The 20,092-nt window shown below is 46.1% G+C and overlaps 1 protein-coding gene across 8 annotated transcripts in view; it reads left to right on the forward strand.

Moving 5' to 3' along the window:
* Positions 1-20,092, forward strand: part of sun1b (Sad1 and UNC84 domain containing 1b) — a 67,138-nt gene extending 47,046 nt beyond the window's left edge. For 7 of the 8 annotated variants that reach the window (XM_084329765.1, XM_084329768.1, XM_084329770.1 and 4 more), the window contains 17 exons: positions 45-173; positions 1,063-1,146; positions 3,095-3,211; positions 4,128-4,247; positions 4,527-4,620; positions 5,255-5,325; positions 5,670-5,854; positions 6,242-6,517; positions 9,016-9,108; positions 9,510-9,607; positions 11,993-12,137; positions 12,649-12,969; positions 15,725-15,809; positions 16,197-16,312; positions 17,010-17,177; positions 17,325-17,417; positions 17,851-20,092. In XM_084329765.1, coding sequence (XP_084185891.1) covers positions 45-173; positions 1,063-1,146; positions 3,095-3,211; positions 4,128-4,247; positions 4,527-4,620; positions 5,255-5,325; positions 5,670-5,854; positions 6,242-6,517; positions 9,016-9,108; positions 9,510-9,607; positions 11,993-12,137; positions 12,649-12,969; positions 15,725-15,809; positions 16,197-16,312; positions 17,010-17,177; positions 17,325-17,417; positions 17,851-17,967 — 2,312 coding nt within the window. In that variant the 3' untranslated portion in view covers positions 17,968-20,092. The remainder of the gene's footprint in view (positions 1-44; positions 174-1,062; positions 1,147-3,094; positions 3,212-4,127; positions 4,248-4,526; positions 4,621-5,254; positions 5,326-5,669; positions 5,855-6,241; positions 6,518-9,015; positions 9,109-9,509; positions 9,608-11,992; positions 12,138-12,648; positions 12,970-15,724; positions 15,810-16,196; positions 16,313-17,009; positions 17,178-17,324; positions 17,418-17,850) is intronic. The other variant, XM_084329769.1, reaches the window with a different exon arrangement.

Below are 20,092 nucleotides of genomic sequence, written 5' to 3' on the forward strand. Positions count from 1 at the left end.
GGTTTGACTAACAGTGAGTGTGTATGCACTGGGTGTGTTTCCAGGCGTCCTGACATCCATCTTGGACTCTGTGAGACAAGCCACATCGTCCAGTGTGTCCCGTCTGTGGCTGTTTAAACAGACCGCTCTCCACAGGATGATGGGCCACAGGGCCAATGGCTACGAAGGAGAAGGTACCCGACAGTCTGTCACCACGGGGGCGAAAGGTCAAGGGTCATGCCCTCCTGACCCCACCAACCCCCCACACCCCCAGTGGTCTTCATTTATTGTTAACCCTCTTCATCCTCTGCCCTCGGATTCACACCTTCTTCTTCCATTTTCTCTTTAGCTCTTGCTTTCTTGCACTGGGAGGCTTGACATGAGCTTCAATGTTTGGAACATTTCAGGTGTAATTGTTCAGCTGTGTAACGTGTTCTTTATCAAGAGCATTCATAGCCTCTCTCTCTCTCTCTCTCTCTCTCTCTCTCTCTCTCTCTCTCTCTCTCTCTCTCTCTCTCTCGCTGCCTGTCAACCTGTTCATTCCCATCTCTGAGCCAGTCTTATTTCCACAGCTTCTGAATCTCATCGCTCTCTCAAAGCCCTGGTTTTTCTGCATCACTTTATTCCTGTTTCTGTCTGTCTCTCTCTCGCCGCCGCCTTTCAGGTTTTCATCCCATTAATATTCTCTAATGAGCCTTTCACACCGGCCGGGCTCCGTGCCGGAGCCGGCGAGCTCACACGGGAATAATTGGTTCGGAACATTAAATCGGTGCTCAGTGTTTTCTTAGAGGGCCGAACTAAAGCCTCCGTCATGTTCCGAACCAATTGTTCCCGGTGTGAACGTGCCGGCCGGTTTGAGATTACGTTTGGAGCCCGCTCGGTGTGAAAGGCCTATAAAAGGTTGCTCTCCATAAACAAATGTGTCTTGTGTCTGCGGTCGCCTTGGCGACATGCTAATGTCCTCTCCTCCCCATGTTCGGGTTGTGGTCTGTCATATGTCATCTCTGTTGTCATCGCGTGCCAATGACACTGAACATTTGTCTAATTATGATGCAAGTAAGTGTGTTGTACTGTGTGTTGCAGCTCACTCCAGTTTCTGTGGAAGCATGAATGTAAAAGATCTGGTGACTGAAGAGGCATCCAGTCTCGGTATGAACGGCTCCCTGTGTAAGTGGACACACACACACACACACACACACACACACACACACACACACACACACACACACACACACACACACACACACACACACACACACACACACACACACACACACACACACACACACACACACACACACACACACACACACACACACACACACACACACACACACACACACACACACACGTGCACCCAGACACACTTTCAGACCAACACATGCGAGCACACACACACTCTCTCTCATTCTCACACACTCTCTCTGTCTCTCTCACACAATCTCTACTTGCCATTGAACCTCTCGGTGACCCTGATTGACAGAGTTAATTCTATGCGTGACCTGTGTGACCTGTGTGCGGACGGCCGAGCAGCAGAGGTTGTGTGAAGCGCTCTGAGCAGCCAGCAGCCTGGTGGCCGCTGTGACCTTCCTGTTGGAACAGATGCTGCTCGTCCTCTCGCTGTTGCATTCTGTTGTAGACTTCAGGCCTATTTCAATGACGTCACTATGTAAACAGAATGCATGTATTACTGTCGTGCGTGTTTGTGGGGCGGGGGGGGTACCACTCTCATTGCGAAATAACGAGCTGTATTGAAATTACCTTTTTTGTAAATCACCAAAATCATTTCAGTTGTAATGATTGTAAAATCATTTGTTAAAATGTCATATCTGAGCCTAAAAACAGCAAAGATCCCCATTCATTTTGACTAGCTAATCCACTCTGTGTATATAGAAACACCATAGGTAAAAAGGGCAATTAGGTTTATTATTTGTGCTAATCACTCATAAAACAGATTAAATTCTTGAGAAGTACATTGACTCCCATAATGGCGGAGTGCTCCAGATGCTCTCTCTCACCGCCAAGACTCTGTGAGGCTGTACTGTCGTACTTGAGTAATGGCCTCAGCTGTGATGTGGTGGGTGAGGATGGAGAACAGGGGAACCCTGTGTCACTCTGGGAACGCCACTATGGAATGACAGGAGAGAGGGAGGCGGGGCAAAGGGAGGAGTGACACGGTGTGTTATCATCACCACACAGAGCTGCACTTGTCATTCAGATGATTACATTTTAAAATTAAGTATTAAAAAAATATAATTTATGTTATTTCCATGGCCTGAGGCAGTTCAATCAATTGTGACTTATGAGCTACTCTCTCTCTCTCCTTAAAGCCCGAAACCAGAGAGGTAAGACTCAAACGTGTGATGTCATCAAGTATAAATTCTGGAGCTGCTCCATTGACAATGAATGGGAGATTCTGTGGACCCACAGCACATTTGTTTCGTTTTCTTTTTATATCCAAATGAGCTTCATTGTATTGTAGTACCTCTGAACTCAGAACATTGCCCTGTGGGCTCTGTGTCCTCTATAACATCTTTCATCTTTGATGATGACATCACACATTTGAGTAAAAGTGCAGTAAAGTGCACAGACATAGATTAAAGGTACTATAGATAAAAATTGTATGTAGAGTAAAAAGAAAAAAAAATAAGAATACATTCACAGAGCTTTTAGAAAGGTGTGGAATAAAAGTATTGCTTCCCCCCTTACTTCCATTTCCCCACATGAAATGCACCTGATTGGATAAATGACGTACTGGTGATCTAGTAGCTGAATGTCATTTATCGCACCTTTTAACTTAACGATTTCTATATATCATTGAGGAGGGTATAGTAGAAATGCATACATTTGCATGGATCCATGACGGCATACCTTGATATTCGGTAAAACCTCCCAGTCCTAATGTACACATGATTTGGTGCCACTGTCCATTCTCGTGCTTTACGTTACCTTCACTCTCATACACAATGGTTCTGATCATTGTGTATCACTTGCTTTCCTTGTTTTTATTTTATTTTATGTAATCCATGTTAATTTATGATTTAATTCATTTGTTATCCTTTTTGTTTGTGTTGACATGTCCCCCACCATCCTGTCATTTCGTGGCGGACCACAGGCGACGACTGTAAAGGAAAGCAGCACTCTGAGACACACACGGTCCTCCTCCTCACGCAGACCTGCAGGCCACGACGGCGCCTGGCGGGGGCGCTGTGGAGCCTCCTGGCTTACACAGGTTAACTTCACTCTCCTATGCCGCCTCTGCCCCATTCAGTGTAGACGAGGTTAATGTGACTCAGTAAATACAACTGTTGGAATGGCCGGCTGGATTAACGTTGTTAATCTTCTAAATCGACCTAATTAGGATTTAGATCATTGATCCAGTAATGCAGTTGTTCCAAAACTGTGGGGCGTGTGGGAGCAGGGAGATGAGATGGAGGGAGAAAGAAGACCTTGTTCCCTCATATAGTTCTATGGTTGTTCCCTCATATAGTTCTATGGTTGTTCCCTCATATAGTTCTATGGTTGTTCCCTCATATAGTTCTATGGTTGTTCCCTCATATAGTTCTATGGTTGTTCCCTCATATAGTTCTATGGTTGTTCCTGCTCGTCAGGTGGGCTGCTGGCACAGCGCTAACGCAGTGTGAAGAGCGGTCTGGCTATGTAAGACTACTAGTGGAACAAAAGAAATCGGAGCAGAACGAAATCTATATATTCAGATTTAAATACAGTGTGTTGCACACAAGAGCTGTGCAACACGTTGTGTTGTTGCTCGCTTGCCGTCACCTGTGGAAGTGAGCTAGCTAGTTAGCTATCCAACCAGGCAGAGAGAAAACGTCAACCAAATAGATTTTTGACACCGGCAGGAGTTGAAAGAAAGCTGATGCACCCATGACATGCGTTCCAGGTAGCGTTAATATCACTTGTTACAAAGACAAGACAGTATGACGCACACCTCTCCCTTGGCTTCACCTCTACTGAGGTCAGTGCGATTGTGCTTTCAAAATAAAATTTTAGATTTAATTTATTTTTATTTTTATTTTTTTAAATACAAATGTAAAGCGGTTATCTTGCACAATAAATGCACATCAGAACACTGCAGTAGTGAATAGTTTGTGTGTGATAGTTTTGTTCCTGTGCTATGCCTCCAGGTTACTGTCTTCTCCAGCCAGGCTACTGTGTGGTGAGAGCAGGAAAGGCTGTGGGGTCTGGGGCAGGGACAGCGGCTCAGAGACTGCTCTCGTTACTGTGGATGCTCTTAGCAGCTCCAGGTTAGTACTGTACTCCTTCTGCACTATATTGACACGAGGTGGTATTGTAAAATAAAATGATAACTTGACTTGCAGTTTCCAATGATTCCCACTATTATTGCAAGAGAAAAGCATTTTGGGTGATAACAAGAACAAACAAAAAATATATATAATATAAATAAATAGAAACCTCATGGAAATCAAGGTTGCACTGCCTCATCTCTGACAGTGACAGTCTAAATCTGTGTTATCTGAGTTTTTTTGCATGTGTTTTATCAAACGTGTCTCCTGTGTATCCAGTGAAGGCGAGCAGAGGACTGTTGTGGTTCCTGGGGACAGGATGGTACCAACTGGTGTCTCTAATGTCTCTGCTCAATGTCTTCTTCCTGACGAGGTAAGAGCCCAGGCCTCATTATAGGGTATGTTTCCAGCCCTATTTCCTGCTCATCGATGATGTTGTCAAAGATGAAGAGTTGTTTCTCAGTCAAATCCATGCTGCGCTTCCTACTGGATACCCAGCTCCTCCTTACTTAGCCACAAAACGACTGTACAGTTAATGGGGCCTCTGTAAAAAGCACTTAAACATACTTTGAGAACAAACTTCTTTGCTTTGGACACACCGTGGAGCGGGTTTCAGCGTTTATTTCAGGGCTTGTACAGACTGAAACATTAGATTAGATAGCGTAGCTTGATTTCCATATTCAGGTTAGCCCTGGCTGAAGAGTAGACCTGCGTGTCACCAGATCTAAAAGCAGTGTCACATGCCTTTAATAGTATAGACCTCTCTGTTCATGCACACAGCTTCTGTTTGGGGAATGTCGTAAACTGTTTAAGGGTGGTGACACTGTCAATGCTGGACTTGATGTAATCCACAACGGAGGAGGTGTGGGAGTCCAGGGTGCTAATAGCTATAAGGCTATTGTGTCGTGTCGGCTCCCTTCATGCATCTCTTCCAGTGAGTTCTGGTCTTAACGATGGAACTTGACATTTGCGTTTGTCTCAGCAGTGTGTGTGGTTCTGTGTTCCAGGTGCCTGCCGAAACTATGGAAACTCCTCCTCCTCCTCCTCCTCTTCCTTCTGCCCCTTCTGCTATTCTATGGTGAGTCGGCGTGTGCTTGGAAGAACGCATTCTCATTTTACTGTGGGTGTAACCCACTTAACACACACATTCAAACACACACACACACACACTCAAAAGATCCGTCAGCAGTAAGGCGATGGAGGCGATGCTAACCCAGGGGGCGTGCTCCAAATACAGTCCCAGATTCAGGTCACCCTCTCTGGGCTGCCGGTGGCAACATGGCCCCTCTCTGTGGATCAGCCCCACACCGTTACTGCCGGCACGTGTCAAACAGACAAAAACATGTATTTGTTTACCTAATGTATTCCATAATTCAACATTCAGGTGAATCGCATAACTGCGTCTATATCTTCTGTTATCAGCTTTGTGGTTTTGGGGTCCGTCCACTGCTGCCCTGCTCGCCTACCTCCCGGCCATAAACCTGACGGAGTGGCGCCCCGCATCGCCCCTAACCCTGCTGTACAACCTGATACCTGCCTCTATCCCCATCCCCGCATCAGAGACCCCTCTGGAGCTGACACCAGCTACCCCCATCTCACAGGCCCCGGTAAGAGGAGGAGGGGGGGGGGGGGGGAGCACCACAGTATCATTCATAGAGGGAAAGAAAGAGAGGAAGAGAGAGAGAGATGGTGGGCACTAATTGGCATCATTGATACCAGTGATGCAAATTAACACTAGCACATTTATTCATTAATTTTAACCAAAATAATTTATTTTGTGGTACGCTGGTACGGTTGTCTCTGTGGAGGTTCCTCTCTATTCAAAACATTAATATGACTGGGACGATAGTGATGGCTGTGGGATTTCAGAATCCACCAGACACTGTGTCCAGCGGTTGTAAACATTAGCTTCTGGCCCGGCGTGTCACATCTTAATGCATATTTGACCCCCTCCGTATTTTTACCTCCTATCGTTTCCTCATCTCTCTCTCTAGCCGGTCCTCCCCCCCATGGTGGTCTCCAGCCTGGACACGGAGCGGCTGGAGCGGGTGGAGCGCCAGCTGGCTCTGATGTGGGAGCAGGTGCAACAGGGCGACCTGAGGCAGGAGGAGCGACACGGCGACGCCCTGGGCCTCTACAGCAGCCTGACGGAGCAGCTCCACACCCGCACCGACCGAGAGAGCCTGGGCCTCTGGGTGTCCTCCCTCCTGGAGCAGAAGCTCAGCCTGCTGAGAGGGGAGCTGGAGCAGGAGAGCAGCCACAGGACCCAGGTACATGGGGACGTGAGAGAGATGGTTTTAGGGCTGGGCGTTTATTTGAACCTACTTGGAGTGGCCGATGTGGTGTGTGTCGTATGGGTCAATACATGGAGTTTCAGGAAGTTTAGACTACATGTGTGATTAACGACCACATAGCTGACACCATCTGAACTGTCCTTGTGCGGGGGGAAACTCCACCCGCCCCGGTAGTTGAAGCGGGTTAAATCTTAGGGCTGTTTCGAAGCTCCAGCCTTGGTCATCGATTTCAAAATCATTATTACTTTGTTTTTTTGGTTGTGTTTTTTTTTACCCCTCCAAAGATTTGCCTATATCAGCATAAGAAATAACTTCTAGAAATAATAATCCAAAATTAATTTTGAGAATGGGTTCTTGACATCATACCCCACATCATACCCCGCCGCATTGAAACTCTTCGATTAAGCTTCGATTAATCAAGAATGGTTCCTACTGAAGCTTCAAAGCCATAGTTAACCATTTCACTACCGGGGCTTTTTGACCTTTCCTGGACATTTTTAACTGTTCTTCTTTTACTTATTTTATTCCAGAAAGTGCAAATAACAATAAACAATTAAACTAACTACCAAACGGTTAACCCTTTCACTGCAACAATACAGAAGGTTAACCCTTTCACTGCCACATGACAAAGGGTTAACCCTTTCACTACCACACTACAGAAGGTTAACCTTTTACTATCACACTACAGACTGTTAACCATCTGTAGTGTGATAGTAAAGGGTTAACCTTCTGTAGTGTGGCAGTGAAAGGGTTAAGTCAGTTTGACCCAGGTAGCAGTCATAGGGTTAGTGTTGTTTTTTTCCCTTTAGGCGCTTTGACTTGACCTCTGAATACCCCTCCTGCTCTCTGTCTCTGAATACCCCTCCTGCTCTCTGTCTCTGAATACCCCTCCTGCTCTCTGTCTCTGAATACCCCTCCTGCTCTCTCTCTCTGAATACCCCTCCTGCTCTCTCTCTCTGAATACCCCTCCTGCTCTCTGTCTCTGAATACCCCTCCTGCTCTCTGTCTCTGAATACCCCTCCTGCTCTCTCTCTCTGAATACCCCTCCTGCTCTCTCTCTGAATACCCCTCCTGCTCTCTCTCTCTGAATACCCCTCCTGCTCTCTGTCTCTGAATACCCCTCCTGCTCTCTCTCTCTGAATACCCCTCCTGCTCTCTGTCTCTGAATACCCCTCCTGCTCTCTCTCTCTGAATACCCCTCCTGCTCTCTCTCTGAATACCCCTCCTGCTCTCTCTCTCTCTGAATACCCCTCCTGCTCTCTCTCTCTGAATACCCCTCCTGCTCTCTCTGCCTCTGAATACCCCTCCTGCTCTCTCTCTCTCTGAATACCCCTCCTGCTCTCTCTCTGAATACCCCTCCTGCTCTCTGTCTCTGAATACCCCTCCTGCTCTCTGTCTCTGAATACCCCTCCTGCTCTCTGTCTCTGAATACCCCTCCTGCTCTCTGCCTCTGAATACCCCTCCTGCTCTCTGTCTCTGAATACCCCTCCTGCTCTCTGTCTCTGAATACCCCTCCTGCTCTCTGCCTCTGAATACCCCTCCTGCTCTCTCTCTCTGAATATCCCTCTTGCTCTCTCTCTCTCTGAATACCCCTCCTGCTCTCTCTCTCTGAATACCCCTCCTGCTCTCTCTCTCTCTGAATACCCCTCCTGCTCTCTCTCTGAATACCCCTCCTGCTCTCTCTCTCTCTGAATACCCCTCCTGCTCTCTCTCTCTGAATACCCCTCCTGCTCTCTCTCTCTGAATACCCCTCCTGCTCTCTGTCTCTGAATACCCCTCCTGCTCTCTCTCTCTGAATACCCCTCCTGCTCTCTGTTTCTGAATACCCCTCCTGCTCTCTCTCTGAATACCCCTCCTGCTCTCTGCCTCTGAATACCCCTCCTGCTCTCTCTCTCTGAATACCCCTCCTGTTCTCTGTCTCTGAATACCCCTCCTGCTCTCTGTCTCTGAATACCCCTCCTGCTCTCTGTCTCTGAATACCCCTCCTGCTCTCTCTCTCTGAATATCCCTCTTGCTCTCTCTCTGAATACCCCTCCTGCTCTCTCTCTCTCTGAATACCCCTCCTGCTCTCTGCCTCTGAATACCCCTCCTGCTCTCTCTCTCTGAATACCCCTCCTGCTCTCTCTCTCTGAATACCCCTCCTGCTCTCTCTCTCTGAATACCCCTCCTGCTCTCTGCCTCTGAATACCCCTCCTGCTCTCTGCCTCTGAATACCCCTCCTGCTCTCTGCCTCTGAATACCCCTCCTGCTCTCTCTCTCTCTCTCTGAATACCCCTCCTGCTCTCTCTCTCTGAATACCCCTCCTGCTCTCTCTCTCTGAATACCCCTCCTGCTCTCTGCCTCTGAATACCCCTCCTGCTCTCTGTCTCTGAATACCCCTCCTGCTCTCTGCCTCTGAATACCCCTCCTGCTCTCTGCCCCACCTCTTCCCTCTGTCTCCCCCCGGTCTACTCCATGTCCTCTCCCCTGTGCAGAGTGAAGAACAGCAGAGGCTGCAGCAGCAGAGTCAGGTGGCACGTTTGGCCGAGGCAGAAGTGCTGCTCAACCTTCTGGCTGCTAGGACTGAGGTACTGTACACCTCGTCGCTACCGCCAGAAAACGCCCTCTAAAGTATATACCAGGATAATTATGTTAACTCTGTGTGGGACGGTACATGTCCTGTCTATAAACAAGTAATGACTACCATGTGTGAAAACAATTTCACACATGATGCACACACGATACAAGCCCGTACAGGTCCTCCGAGGTAACTGATGACAAAGGGTAGTCGAACATAATCTTTGCTCATTAAACGTGAACAAGCCCTTCTATCATGCACCCTACAGTTTCCACACGTCTTCCTCCCGTCACCGCGAAGGGAGGTGTGATCTATGTTGGCGTTAACGCCTCTGAGAGGGATCGTAACGCAGCAGGCGCCGACCTCTGCGTCATTAACATCTACTTGATAGTTTATGGGCTTGTGTTGCAGGAGGTGCAACAGAAGACGCAGATGTTTGAGCAGGAGAAAGAGGAGAAGGAGAGGGAGTCTGCCATCCCAACCCCAACCCCGCCTGCAGCTCCTATCAGGTAGCGGGGGCCTAATGGATTGAGCCCTTTTTTTTTTTTTTTTTTAACCAGTTTAACCTCTCAACAGGCAGCTAGAAAAGTGGCAATTTTTTTACTTGAACTTGAGGACTGCATACTTATTTTTGCAAAGCTTAGCTTTATACTTTATTCTTATAGCACATGCATGAGCCTGGTCTCTTTTGAAAGATAACATTCTGAAGCTACTAATGCAAAAAAGGAAAATCACTTTTAGTGCTAATGAAATTAGTGAGTAACAGAGGTCTGAACTTGAGTTGAAGTTGAACTTATGTACTCACATTTTTCTGTAGTGGTTGCAAGATTCCATATTCCAATATTCCAGCATAGAGGTATAAGCTGGAAAACACTGAGATTCCTTAGCCTTAGTCTTATGTAGTACAGGTCCAAATTTGATAAAAATTCGTTCAGAAATGGGTCTTTGAGAGACGTCCGACTAGGGCTGGGCGATATGGAAAAAAATCATATCGCGATAACGATATGATAATGTTATCATATTTCTCGATATCGATAATTATCGAATTGTTATAAGTATTAACACTTTAACCGCCGAAAACGCTCGTCATTCCCCGCCATGCTCATTCAGCCGAGGACGCCTTAACTCGTCTTTGATGTCAATATTTAAAAAATCTGTCATCGAAATCATATTTCCTTTCCGGGGCCCTGAGACACAAGTGTGATCTCCTCTCAACTCTCTAGAGGTTCAAGAGCGCCATCTGGTGGCCGATCGGCAGATCGCCAACCGGATATTAACCTTTGAACCAGTAGTACTCATGCAAATGTGGTCCGGCCACTCTCTATAGCTCCCGCGACTCCATCTTGAAACACTGGATAATAGATCGCTCGCCCTAACTCAATAAACAACGTTATTTGGACGTATATACTATTATACAACCTGGAAATGGATCGGGCATTTCTACATCCCATAATCGAAAACGGTCTACTCCACGCTGATCGTCCAACGGCGTGAGGAACATACGGTAAGATTCAGCGTTATATTCTAACGTGTTCAATATAAACTGCTATGATGAACATATTGCCCACTCTGGATGAATCATCTAACGTTGCCCACGGAATTATAAACGATCCCCCGCCCATCCGGTCATCATCAGATCATACGTAGATCATTCTAGAAGTACGTCCAGTTGAAATTTTTCATCTCGCGCCGATCGCTACCAAACTGTATTTCATCATCAATATAATGCATTTAGGGCTATAAATCACGTTCTGAAGAAAGCTGCAGAAAACGATAAAAACATACTTATACTTTAGACCATATTTTAGTATGAATATGTGAATGAAAAAGTTTAACGTTGCTACACCCTGAACAATACATATAGGACATTGAATGGGCCATAATAATGGCAATGTAGCAATAGAATTTAAAAAGTTATAGCCCTGCAAAGAAGGGGAACTTCTCCATAGACAAATAGAGCTGGCGAGGGATGGTAAATTATGAATTTAACCCATGGCGATCAAATTGTTAAAAAAAAATAAAAAATTAACAACAGATGTATGTTTATTTTGCAGCAATTCTTTGTCATTGCCGCCATCTTTAGTGTTCTCAGTTCTCAGGCTGCAGCTGGTTTAAAAACTAAAGTAAACCGGCTTCTCTGCTGGCTGTGGCTCCAGGGGAGTAGAACAGTTCAGGCTCTGCTAGTTTATTTTAGATCTTTTGGCGCTTTTTTGGTGGACAAACCACCACACATGTGCACCGTGACTCATGACTGGAGTCTAGCTCTGCTAGCACACATAGCCTACTGTGTACAGACGGTTTCAAAATGTATTTTAAATTAGAAAGCAAACAAAATAAATGGACAAGAGAAAAATAAATCTCAATTTGGTCAGTATTGTCATTTGGACAAGCAAAGCCATTACTTTAAGTTGCAGGCAAGAAAGACAAGTCTGTCCACTGTCTCTGGGTTTAAAACTGCCCTGTTGCAGGTCACAAAAAAAAAAACGATTTTTCGATTTTCTTTTAAATTTTGATATTCGATATCGATTATTAAAATATATCGCGATATTTATCGTTATCGTTATATCGCCCAGCCCTACGTCCGAGTATAACCGGCGACAAAAAAACTAGAGTGCCGTGACTTTCGTGCAAGTGCAAAACGGGACATATACGTTCCGCCACCTGTTAAAATATATATATTGGAGATTAAAGTTAGACGATAAGCAGTTTGAAGTCCCTGTTTCTCTTGTATTTAGATTTTAGGTGATTATGTGGAAGAAAAGTTTCTTCAGGATATAGCAGTTTATTCTCTCTCTCTCTCTCTCTCTCTCTCTCTCTCTCTCTCTCTCTCTCTCTCTCTCTCTCTCTCTCTCTCTCTCTCTCTCTCTCTCTCAACCCCTGCCTTGCTCCCTCAGTGCGGGTGTGGAGCAGGAGGCCCATGATGCTTTGCTGGCAGAGGTCCGAAGGCTGGAGGTGGAGCTGGGCAGGATCAGACAGGACCTGCAGGGGGTGATGGGATGCAAGGGCAAGTGTGAGCAGCTGGACACACTCCGAGAGACGGTAAACACGCATACAGTTATTATTACACATTATTACTGACCATTCACCATCTGATATGTGCATGCGCTGACGTTGATGAGGTTGACGATATTTAAACGGTGTGTATCTTCTGGGAATGGGCACAAACCCTCTTGTTTTTTCACATTGAAGTCAGAGAAATCTCTTGCCTGAATCTTGCAGTTACAATTGAATCCAGTCTATATGCTGTACCTTTTCTTTTGAAAACATCAGACTCGCTTGGTGATGTATGATAATGATGACTTGCTCCGGCTCTGTGCCATCCAAACAAGTACTACCAAGTACCGGTACTTGAGTACTCATTCTTTATGCGTTAGAGTACTCTAATACTAAATTACTCAAAAAGGCTATCCCTAGTCTCTTTTACCACTGTTGTCGTATTATACTGAATACTGCTTTTCTATTATATTGATATATTACATAATGATTGTAATAATGTCAACTAATCATCCTTCTGTGTGTTTGTGTGTGTATGTATTTCTCTTTCTCCCAGGTATCGGCCCAGGTCTCCTCTCAGGTCTCCTCTCAGGTGTCCTCCCAGGTGCATAAGGAGTTGCGGGCTATGTTCTACGGCAGTGGCCAGGCTGGAGAGGAGCAGGGAGATGTGCCTGAAGCCCTGCTTCTCTGGCTGTCCCAGCGCTATGTTAGCGGGGCCGACCTCCAGGCCTCTCTCGCTGCCCTGGAGTTGAGCATCCTGAGGAACATGTCCCTGCAGCTGGACCAGAACCGAGCCCAGGTTCAGGCCAGCACCATCACCCAGACCATCGCACAGAGCGTCCAGCACACTGCCGCCGGCGAGGGGCTGTCAGAGGAGGTACTGGCACTTCAGTCTCTGTGGTTAGGGTGAGGGGCTGTCAGAGGAGGCACTGGGACTTCAGTCTGTGTGGTTAGGGTGAGGGGCTGTCAGAGGAGGCACTGGCACTTCAGTCTCTGTGGTTAGGGTGAGGGGCTGTCAGAGGAGGCACTGGGGCTTCAGTCTGTGGTTAGGGTGAGGGGCTGTCAGAGGAGGCACTGGGGCTTCAGTCTGTGTGGTTAGGGTGAGGGGCTGTCAGAGGAGGCACTGGCACTTCAGTCTGTGTGGTTAGGGTGAGGGGCTGTCAGAGGAGACACTGGGACTTCAGTCTATGTGGTTAGGGTGAGGGGCTGTCAGAGGAGACACTGGGACTTCAGTCTGTAGTTAGGGTGAGGGGCTGTCAGAGGAGACACTGGGACTTCAGTCTGTAGTTAGGGTGAGGGGCTGTCAGAGGAGACACTGGGACTTCAGTCTGTAGTTAGGGTGAGGGGCTGTCAGAGGAGACACTGGGGCTTCAGTCTGTAGTTAGGGTGAGGGGCTGTCAGAGGAGGCACTGGGACTTCAGTCTGTGTGGTTAGGGTGAGGGGCTGTCAGAGGAGGCACTGGGACTTCAGTCTGTGTGGTTAGGGTGAGGGGCTGTCAGAGGAGGCACTGGGACTTCAGTCTGTAGTTAGGGTGAGGGGCTGTCAGAGGAGGCACTGGGACTTCAGTCTGTAGTTAGGTTTAGGGTGAACCAGGCCAGCCAGTGCATATCCTTTTCCATCACCCGGCCCCAGGCTTCAGAGGAGTCTACTTTAGGCTTTTTCTATTTTTCATGTTCGGGGGGATTTAATGACGGCCAACACCTGTTTTAGTTATAAATAAATCACATTCAGCGGCTAGGTGGCGGCGTGGCGCAGTGGGCAAGGCGCTCGCCACCAACGCAGGAGATGCTGGGTTCGAGCCCAGCTCTCGCCGTTGCTACCAGCTTGGCTTGTCGTTCATACTAATACAATTGGCAGTATTAGGGGGTGGGAAGCTGGTGGGTGTGGATCGGACGTTGTGGACAGCGACTCCTACAGGTCGGTTGGTGCGCCTGCGCAGTAGAATCAGCAAGCGACGGGGGCGGCGTGTCTCTCCCACGCAGACCCTCGCCGCTGAGAGATCGCGATGTGCAGGTGAAAAGATGCCACGGCTGCCTCGAGTACCGGAGGGGAACCGTGATGCAAGCCTTCGTCCACATTGCAACCGGCTTGTGGGAGGCATGGCCTTACAACGTTCGAGACAGGGGAGGGTAGAATTGGACAATACGAAATTGGGGAAGGGAGAAAAATAGAAAAATGGGGAGAAAAAGTAGATAAAAAAAAAAAATCACATTCAACGGCTGGGTGGCGCAGCGGACATTGCGCTCGTCACCAACGCAAGAGACACCGGGTTCGACTCCGGCTGTCGGCGTTGCCTCCGGCTTCGGCCAGCCGTCATACTAACTCAATTGGCAGAGTTAGCGGGTGGAAGTCGATGGGTGGTAATCTGGACGTTGTGGACAGCGACTCCTACAGGTCGGTTGGGGACGCCTGCACAGCAGAGACAGGAAATGCGGGGGTAGTGTGAGCCTCCCACACGTTACCTCGCCAATGAGAGTCCGCGCTGGCAGGTGAAGAGATGTGACAGGCTGCCTCCTCGTGTATCGGAGGGGACACGTGATGCAAGGCTTCTATCCTCCCTACAACCGGCCAGTGGGGGGCATATGCGAGCAACGTTCAAGACAGGAGAGGGGAGAATTGGCAAAGTGGAATTGGGATGGGAGAAAAATGGAAAAAGAGGAGAAAAAGTGGACCAAAAAAAAAATCACATCCAACACTCACGGTGCTGTCTTTACATTGTCATTAACCATAGCAGGTAATGGTAACGGCTAATATTGGTCTAGGAGTGAAACAAAAATACATGGTGGGGCATTTATTTGCAGCTTCTGATATCATCAGACGAAGTGATATCTCATGAATGCTGATGGTGGATACACACAGAGGCCTATGTTGGAGGCCAAGCACTGCGCTCTCCATACCCCTTAGCCACTGGAAAGCCCTTGACATGCAACAGCCTTGCCATCGACAAGCAGCTACTGTGGATTGCTGCACACGTCATACTTAATCTAATACACGTGCACTGAATGAAAATATCTTGTGTTGTTTACTTGAAACCTTGGTTCATTGGTTGCTTTTTGTTTACAAATGTATTTACTTTAATTATCCCCCCTATCTAAAGCAGTTCTTAACACCATATAGTTCAACTTATAATTTAAGACACACGGATTTTCCTTTCTTTAGTATACCTCGAACCATCAAAGCTATCGGTCGACTTGCCTTTAAATATAAAGCACCAGCTGATTGGAACAAACTGCCTAGTTCACTCAGATCTCTTACTTCTTACCGGTTATTCAAGATATCTTTGTTCACTCATCTACAGACTACTTGCACCTGTTATTGATTTACTGTGTTAGGGCTTACATGTCGTTTACAGATCAAATTATAATTTTTTATGTGTTTTATAAGGGAACATATATATATTGGTGATCCTCTTGGGAGGAATCAGTGTGGATTGTGGGGGTGAGCTTGGGAGAGCGTCTGTCAGTGTATAAGTGCATTTGTTGTCCTGTTTTTTGTTTTGTTATGTATTGTATTGTATGTTTTGTATCCTATGTTAAGGACCCCCTTGAAAACGAGATGGCATATCTCAAGGGGTTTATCCTTCCAATAAATTTCAAATTCAATTGTCCTGTCCCCTCTGTGTCTTCTTCCAGCAAGTGCAGCTGATCGTCCAGAACGCTCTGAAACTCTACTCCCAGGATCGGACAGGCCTGGTGGACTACGCCCTGGAGTCAGGAGGTAAGAGGGAGAATGTCTCTCACATGTAGCCTATCCACCCATTAAGCTAACTCTCCATGTGAGAAACATAGCCAGCAGCTAGGGATTAGTCAGCTAGCGGTTGCATAAGTCAGCACTGAGCTCTAATGCATTGCTATTTTTCTGTTTGTAATGGAGCACATGGGCTTTACAGTCCAAAGCTCAGGTTCCATAGCCAGGCATGTTGTGTACCAGTCTAATGACTCAGTTAAATGTTTTTATAGTAATTTAGCTGAATAATAGTCTTATGGTTCAGATTATATGAATGCCTATCTCATAATGTCAGTGTCTCATCTGTTGCCTGTCTTTGATTGTACCCTGAAGATCGTAGTGTAACGGCGTATTGTGTGTGTGTGTGTTCCTGTCCAGGTGGCAGTATACTGAGCACTCGCTGCTCAGAAACCTATGAGACCAAGACTGCTCTGATGAGTCTGTTTGGTCTGCCGCTCTGGTACTTCTCACAGTCCCCACGTGTTGTCATTCAGGTGAGCCTCACTGTCCAGCGGATAGTATGACTTTATTGTTGTCGTGTTTCTGTCTGTATACATTGTATGTTGTACGGTTTTTGCGTGCACTTTATCTTTTTTATGAACTGTAATATGTTTGTGTAGTGGTCTAATCGTGTTCCATATAATGATTTGGAACATTCCAAACATCTTTGGAACTGTATGCAAGGGGGAGGCCTCCTACAAACAATGGAACTCTCTGTGCCACTGTTGAGAATTACATTTTATTGAGATGGATAGGATTAAGATATTGACATTTTTCATAATTAGCAGAGGAATGTCGGTACCCACTTAGGCTTCTTAAAGAGGCATTGCACCAATCTGATCTCGGTCCAACTTGAGGAAAGTTGTGAAAATAGTGTCTGCAGTTTAGTAGAACAAGGTCTGCTCTCCACTGCATGACGTTATGCGAAATGCCCTTTTAATGCTTCAGTTAAGATCAAATATTCCTTTATTGATCCCCTTGGGGAAATTCGGGTACCTCCATCTGGGGAGGGAAGGTACAGGTATAGGCAGGAGGGGAAAGACGATAAATGTAAGTAATAAAACAAATAAAAATGTATCTGTTACAGGACGATATAAATATATTTTTTTAAATCTGCCACCACATCACCAACGCAGTCGTTGATGACGAAGCTCATGTGTTTATTTCCTCTTCGGTTCCTCCTCCCACCAGCCTGACGTTTACCCGGGTAACTGCTGGGCCTTCAAGGGTTCCCAGGGCTACCTGGTGATTCGGCTGTCGCTGAGGATCCTGCCCACAGCCTTCTGCCTGGAGCACATCTCCAAGGCCATGTCCCCAACCGGGAACATCACCAGTGCACCACGCAACTTCACCGTCTTTGTAAGAGTCATGCCAAGATACACAATCGCAGAACACTCCTCCTATTTCTCACTCTCACTGAAAACAAGAGCTGTTGTGATGCCAGCATTAGTGAGTGACGTTTGTCCATCTTCCACGCGTGATGTATATATTTTTTTGTGTATGTAGGGTCTGGATGATGAGTACCAGGAGGAAGGCAAGCTTTTGGGCCACTACACCTACCAGGAGGACGGGGACTCACTGCAGACCTTCCCTGTCATGGTAACTACAACTACGGTCACCACAAACGCAGTCCAAACACAGTACACCCCAAAAGGAAGGAAAAGGGACACTTTAAGAAAATAACTTGTTGTGATTGTTGCATAGTATAGTTAGTAACAGCAAGTATAGCATAGAAAAACTGCACATTGTATAGGAGTGTACATAGGATCCAGTGCCCTTAAGCGATTTAATATAAACATATCTATTCTAGTTATCTTATTATTATTACTACTATTACTATTGTTTTATTGCACAATCGTAGCGGGCATGGCCAACCGCATTTCACTGTATGCCCTGGTATGTATGTGATGAATAAACTCTTGAATCTTGAAACACAGACATGTACTGACTAATAACTGAATGAACTAAAATGGAAATGTAGTGCAACCACCAGCAGCGTACACTGAGTGTTTCCTCTCCTCCTGTCCCTCAGGAGCAGAACGACAAGGCCTTCCAAATCATCGAGGTGCGGGTGCTGTCGAACTGGGGCCACCCGGAGTACACCTGCCTCTACCGCTTCAGAGTCCACGGAGAGCCACGCCCTCAATGAAACCACCTCCGCCATGTTATCCTCTCATAGTACATATCACCCCACCTGTACATAGCGCTGGACAACTTCTTTGGAAAATAAAATAGAGGGGACTGGGGGGAAATAAAAAAGGATATTATATGAAAGACTTAGGAAATCATGTTTTTTAATAGGATGTGCGCAGAAGGAATCATGGAACGTTTGCTTTTTTGTACGCGGGACTGAACGAATCGTGGGGAAAGACTGTATCGGAATGTCAGGGGAGTCGCCGAAGAGGAGTGTGATGATGGAGGAAGCTATGGAAGTCCCAGTCCCTCTCCTTTATGCCGCCTCTTGCACTGAATCAGCCCTGGAGGGCACCACACCCCAGGGGGGGGTGCAGCTGACTAATCCTTCCCCCTCTTGGCGCCTACCCCCTCTGTAGGAGGGTGGAGCCTTGGAGTGGGGGAACTACCAATCCCATCTATTTTTAAATTTCCCTCACATGAGTCTAATTTGGTTTGTGTTTATTTAACTTTATTTTTTTCCTAATGTGTATTTTAACTCAGACATTTATGGAAAGATCCCTTGCGAGCGGGTAGATTTTTGATTTTCAGGATGAAAGCCACAGTACCTTGCCTGTGACACTGTGGTCCAGGCATGTCTCTCTCCCCTTTTCACTTTCATGATTCTCCAAAGCTACTTCACCACTGCTGTTGCTGGAGGGGTCCGTCTGTAGGACCACACTGGGACACCACTGGCAGAGGACTCATACTGGACAAATAAGGCTTTCTTTCGCGTTGCTCCCTGGATTCCAGCCTACTTTGCCCTCCAGCGTGTCACGCGTTCACACAACCATCACTACACTCCCTTTTCTTTCCTCTGGAACTCAATACACTGCATATGAACAGGGGTTGAATGTGTTGTCTTTGGGGGAAGGCTTGTTTCACTCGTCACCCCCCCCCCCCCCCCCCCCCACACACACACACACACAAACAGCTACAGTATGACCTAACCACTAACCTGACCTACACAAGACTAGAGTATGAGGAAGACATGTAGTATGTACATTTAGTGGCATAGGGAAAGTGTGTTTAGGTTATTATAGATAGACTCCAGGGATGATATGCATAAATATTCTTAAAGAATAAGGTCTACTGATCCAGCATAAGTTGTTAACGGTAGGTCTCACATAACCATAGAACTTTTGCCTGTTAAACTAGTCTCAAATCAGCACTCCTATTCTAGGATACTTTATGCATACGGCCCCAGGTCGAAAACGAACATGATATTGATGTACGCTACTCCAACATGCACACATTAATAGCAGATTTCACATGACTGATTGTGTGGAAGTTTGAATACTGGGGCTGAATCTCATATTAGTATGCATCCTTGAAAGATAAAGAACACAGACAGACTATGGTTTTCAGATTGTTTATAAGAGAGACTATTAAGCCAATGGAATTGTCTGGCTCCTCTAGTACAGATATAAACGTCCTCCTCACTAAGGCTCCTTCTATTCAGATTCCCCAAAGGAATGTAATCTGTATATTTCATTGTTGATATTTGGTCCTTTTATTATTATCTGCTTTTATCAGTGTTGCTTTACAAAAAGGGTACACCCTGTCATTATCGTTATTATATTACTATCACCGTTATTATTATTTCTGTTATTATTACTACCCATTGTATGTGTATTGTTTTTTCCTCTGTTTGATATTGTCAAAGGGTGCACTGTTAGAGACTTGTTAAAGAAATTGTGTTACACAAGTCTTCACAAATTGTGGTTTAATAAATGAGGGGGGGGGTGTAGTTACAAATTGTGTTCTTTGCATAGACCAGGACGTCTAAAATGTAATGTAAGAAAAAAAAATAGAAGATATTTTGTTCATGATCCTATTTATTAATGAGACAATTAGTTACTGCAAGATAGGACTTGGTGCAATGTATATTTTGTCAAATGCTTTTCAGTGCATTTTGAAACCATATTGGGACAATAAGAAATTGTTTTTAATTTGTCTTGTTTTTAGAGAAATTGTTTTTATTTTTGTCGCTGCTGTCATGAGATAGCTTAACTGATTTGGAAAATATTCCAATAAAGAATTTAATTTTGACAGCATTTGATGCATGTGATATTTTAAGGAATAAAGACTTGCTTTTTTCC

The sequence above is a fragment of the Notolepis coatsorum genome (assembly GCF_963971535.1).
Source record: "Notolepis coatsorum genome assembly, chromosome: 14".
Lineage (NCBI taxonomy): Eukaryota > Metazoa > Chordata > Actinopteri > Aulopiformes > Paralepididae > Notolepis > Notolepis coatsorum.